General features: G+C 36.2%; 1 protein-coding gene across 5 annotated transcripts in view; it reads right to left on the bottom strand.

Moving 5' to 3' along the window:
- Positions 1 to 84: 84 nt before the first annotated feature.
- Positions 85 to 4,844, bottom strand: part of LOC112513604 (phospholipase D delta) — a 7,172-nt gene continuing 2,412 nt past the window's right edge. For 2 of the 5 annotated variants that reach the window (XM_025119923.1, XM_025119930.1), the window contains exons 4-10: positions 3,991 to 4,299; positions 3,844 to 3,912; positions 3,064 to 3,208; positions 2,704 to 2,852; positions 2,208 to 2,360; positions 1,907 to 2,107; positions 85 to 840 (exon numbers count right to left, since the gene is read on the bottom strand). In XM_025119923.1, coding sequence (XP_024975691.1) covers positions 538 to 840; positions 1,907 to 2,107; positions 2,208 to 2,360; positions 2,704 to 2,852; positions 3,064 to 3,208; positions 3,844 to 3,912; positions 3,991 to 4,299 — 1,329 coding nt within the window. In that variant the 3' untranslated portion in view covers positions 85 to 537. Of the gene's footprint in view, positions 841 to 1,906; positions 2,108 to 2,158; positions 2,169 to 2,207; positions 2,361 to 2,703; positions 2,853 to 3,063; positions 3,209 to 3,843; positions 3,913 to 3,990; positions 4,300 to 4,844 lie in introns of all 5 variants that reach the window. The other 3 variants (XM_025119947.1, XM_025119955.1, XM_025119939.1) reach the window with 3 other exon arrangements.

Genomic DNA, 4,844 nt, shown 5'->3' with positions numbered 1-4,844 from the left:
CTTTATTGGATTTTGAACTAGCATAACCGAACGAACCAATATGGATGTTGAAATTTTGGATCCAATCCGATCCAATTACAATTGGATAATTATGGCCGATCGCTTCTAATTGAATCGGATTGTTTCCTTCACAGCCCTATTGTCAATTGCATAACATTATGTCCAGGATGCTTGTTAGAAACTTATGTTTGGATTTTAGTCTTCTTTAGTTGTTATGTTAGTTGACCTCACTCAATATTGCCAGTTTGGTGGTTTCGGTACCTGTCCATGCTCAAACACGACCTTTTCGGATAATCTGTTTATAATGAAGCATTCACAAATATTTACTCAACATATCTGTTTATCTTCACAAATTTAGAACAAACAGGGGCGACCCTTTCCAATTTACAATAGTTGTGGGAAATGGAGTACCACAATCTCCATGACTCGAACACATGACCTTTTCGAGTATTCTTACATCCTTATACCTATAAACCTAACGTGTTTTTTATTGTTACAGCGAAGATTCACATGTGAATATAATGAATGGGTCGGAAATCATGTGGTTAAAATGTCGGGTAGAGTGGGTGAATGGGCTCCCATTACTTTACCTCCAACATCTGGGAAATTCTCATAGCCTGGCAAGAAATTCACATTCCCACCTGCATCCACTTGTAATGGGTACCTAAGAAGATGACCTTGCAATGTTCTGAAATTCTCATCTGTGTATCGTTTCCAGTTATCTTCTGCTATCTTATTAACTATTTTAACACATTCCAGAGTTTCTGGCTCCTTGTAGGGTTTCTCTAGCGTCCTCAGCCCCAGCTGCTCAGCCCATAACGACATTCTGTAACCATAGACCTGAGAAACACACATATGATATCAATAATGTTACAATACGTGAACCTCTGATTCTCTATCTAAAAGAGCCCTTATGGAGGGATAGAATGTTCCTATACTGTGAGAACATGTGGAACCCCCATACTACTCTCCAAAAGAGTCCTTCAGGAAAGAATTTGGGGGGGGGGGAATTCAAACATATATTGAAGAGAAAGTGTCCAAGTCTAGGTGATGTGGGACTCTAACATGTGCCCTCCAACGGAGTGTAGACGCAAAGATGTCCTAGGGTGTTGAGTCTTGGACAAAGGTGTCCCAGATGAATAGATGATAGACTTGGCTCGGATGCCGTGTGAGAATATGGGAAACCCCTGTATTGCTCTCCAAAAGAGCCCTTGAAGAATAGAGGGGGTTTCAACATATATTGTAGAGAAAGTGTCTAAATCGAGCCAATGTAGGACTCTGGCACCTGCTTATATACAAGTTTTGATGGTCTGTATTTAGTCGATGTAGTACTCCAACATGCCCACTCAAACGGAGGTGAAAGAATGTGTCGAGTCCTTGGGTGGTTCTAGACCCCGGTTCTGATACCAAGTCAAAGCTCCTCTTTGTTAGCAACTTAATGAGCTTAATGAGACTCACAACTTATTCGATCAGCCATACATGACTGTTGGTAGTGGCTTAATGATATAGACAGTAGCTTATTCAGTAAGCTTATAGGGGAAAACTTTATGCAGAAAGCCATGTTTTTTTTTCGAAGTTGTCATTCCCAATTCAAAAACATGTTTATTCCATCTATGGAAAAACCCTCCCAGGCAAAAAACTTTCCTAATCTATACAAATAGATTAATCCACATGGACAATTTATCCATACAGAACTTAATGGGAAACCAACCAAACAGCCCTCAAGTCAACGTGGGACTCCAACAGCCATCCTTAGATTTACGACTTCCTTCTTTGTTAGAGTGTGTTTGTGAAATCTACAACTTATGAACAACAAAAACTGTCTCAATTGTTGTGATCCAATGTGACACTTAAACTTTTTGGCAATCATTTTAAGTATCTTAGAAAACTAATGGAGTTGTCAAACCTGTCCATATGGATGTCGCTTCTTTGCAGCCCAAGTGTGATGGGGTTGATATGAACCCATGGCTATTTCTGTGTCCTTTGAACCAGCCAAAGATCTTTGGTTAATGTTAGCAGATCCAATGATTACATACTCATCATCCACGATCATTCCTTTAGCATGGACATAGATCATGAACCTCTTGAACTTTTGTGAATCTGAGACCTATAAAACCAACCCAATATCAATTTTCAGTGAACTTGTAGACGGGTGTACATTTAGGAAACTACCATGGGTACATTTCTTGTAGAAAGGTCGAAAATACCTTATCATCTGCAGATGATGGATTCATTCTAAAAGGTACCTCTTCCCGTTTGCCAAGACAGTAGAAATTTAGATAGTCTTGAGGGTGTGCATCTAGCTGCATGGACTTGATTGCTTGGGCAACAACATTATACATCATTTGCATCGTCTGGCTCTAAAGATTAGAACATTTGGAAGTCAGATATATCCATCATCTCATTTTAATACTTTTGCATAACCTGGGGCTCTTCACAAAAACAGTGTCTCTATAGTCTATCCTCTGGAGTAGATGTAAGGTTTGCGTACATCCCACGCTACAGACCCTGCTCTAGAGCGGGATATACTGGGGTCATTGGTTTGGTTTCTCACTTCTATTTGCTTCAGATTGAACCATTTCATACTCTCTTTTTTTGCCATTTGGCCTACTCATAAAGTTTGTTACTACCTCAGAAAACAAGAGATATATTATCGAAATGATATGGAACGAATTTAAGAACGTGTAAAAGTCAAAAAGATACCTGCCAATAGAGAATCTCTTGCACGGTAGCAGAAGTCGGGATGCCCTCCGGCCACATTGGTATGACAACATAAACTGCAAATCTCTCCTTGCTCCTGATCTTACTTGCTATTTTTTGAGCCAACTCCATTGGGATTAGGTTATCAGCTCCTAAAAGTTGGCAAGATAGCATGCACTAGCCTCAAAAACATGTTACCAAATGCACATTAGAAGATATGAAATTAACTGCTCTACATTGAGGGGATTAGAAGAGATGGACTGAAGTAAAAAAGATGCAACACTTCAAATTTCAGAAGAAAATAATCTCTCACATACACTTCCATTAAAGTAATCAAAACATAGCACACTGCCAAGAAAGTACCCGCGTTTTCATATGACCATGCATACGATGATCCGATGAAATATTGGTTTTCGATATAGATGAAATGTTGAGCTGATCGGATTGCTTGGATATATGCTGTTTGAATACTTTTGTCTATAACCATACTTTTCGCAGTAATAAGATTCTGCAGGAAACAAAATGTCAACAAAGCATATGTCATATATATAGACAATTAGGTTGCGTTCAATATCCAGAAAAGACATGATATAACAATGTTCAACGTAAGATAAAATTGGACAGGACAGAACAAATAAAATTACTAATTTACCTTTAATGAGTTGTTTATATATTTTGATTAATTTATGTAATTTATTAAATTATAATAAAATAAACTTTTTTATAACAAAATATATCATCAAAAAGTTTTCATCAAGAGGATTGAAATAACACAAAAAATAAAAAGTTAATGTAATTTTGAATTTTATTTTATATCTTATACATAAATTAATCAAAATATAAAACCGTGTAAAAATAATATTTGACGATCGTAAAATGAAAGTTTAAAGAGTAAAAAATACAATAAATAATATATATATATATATATATATAATAAAATATAAAGAGGGAGACATATTTGATGTTTTAGAAGATAATTAGATTTTATTTTGAAGTTATGTTGGTAAAATATAGGTCTTTTCCACCTTGTTCCATGGAATGAGAGTAAAACATGATTGTTCTACTTCGTTCCTGTCTGTTCCATATAAAAATCCTGTCAAACATTGAAATCCTTATTTTGTCCTAAAAGCTTGAATTATTAACCTGTGCCTCTGCAACATCCACAGTTTTGGGGAATCCTTTCAAAGATCCAGAATCAATAGACCGGAAGATCTGCAGAGTAAGAGAACCACGTGAGGTTTATGCAGGCCATAAAAGGCTCTTTTTTGTTCTACGAGAGTTATTTGTAACCTGGACATGCCAGTTATCAGGATCGTCTTCCGTGGTCACGTGTATTAATGGATCATCTTCAGGAACGACGGTGTGATCTCCAGTTATTGGAGTAGGATTGGTAGGACTATCAATCCATGAGATTCTGTCGATCTTTAACAATGCATCGTCTTGATAGTGAGCCATTCTTTTGGCGATTAATGCGAATTCTCGCCATCTTGTAGCTTTTCTCCATCGTTGCTCGAAGTTTAGAAGGACATCATATGCAGCAGGACCATCAATCTTGCAATGCAAGTCATGCCATGGCTGCCTTGGGGCCCTGGTTCCTACCTAATTTGGATAAAGAAACTGACAATTGTGAAGACACAGATTTTACACGTATGAATACATTTAATTGCTCCGGAATAAAGAGCGTCCGAATGGAGGCTCTTATTGGGTTTCTGTTGGATTCTTATAAGAACATCTGTTGTAGGAAAAATGCGCATGTCCAATTACATGTTAATCCAAGTATTTAGAAAAGAAATTGGTTGTTTTGACAACTAGCTTCCACAACTAGCACTTGGACTTGGAAACAAGCTAAAGCTACTTTGAATCAAAAGAATGAAAAAGAACCGTTTATCCAGAAATAAAAAGGAAAGACAAGTTGGTTTGAGGTCCTCTTGTATTATTATTACTTTTTTATTGTTTCTTAACTATTTTTAGTTTGTTTCAATAACGTTCTAAAACATATATTTATTAATTTTGTTTTATGTTTCGTTTCTTGTAAATTTTTATGCAAGTTTTTGTATTTTGTTTTAATCAGTTTGAGTTTTAATTATCTTGTTATATTATTATGTTTTGATTATTTTTCATATATATATAAGTTAAATTAATTT

Source organism: Cynara cardunculus (genome assembly GCF_001531365.2).
Source record: "Cynara cardunculus var. scolymus isolate 2C chromosome LG 1, CcrdV1, whole genome shotgun sequence".
NCBI classification, from domain to species: Eukaryota; Viridiplantae; Streptophyta; class Magnoliopsida; order Asterales; family Asteraceae; genus Cynara; species Cynara cardunculus.
This window is presented reverse-complemented; position numbering and strand designations above follow the sequence as displayed.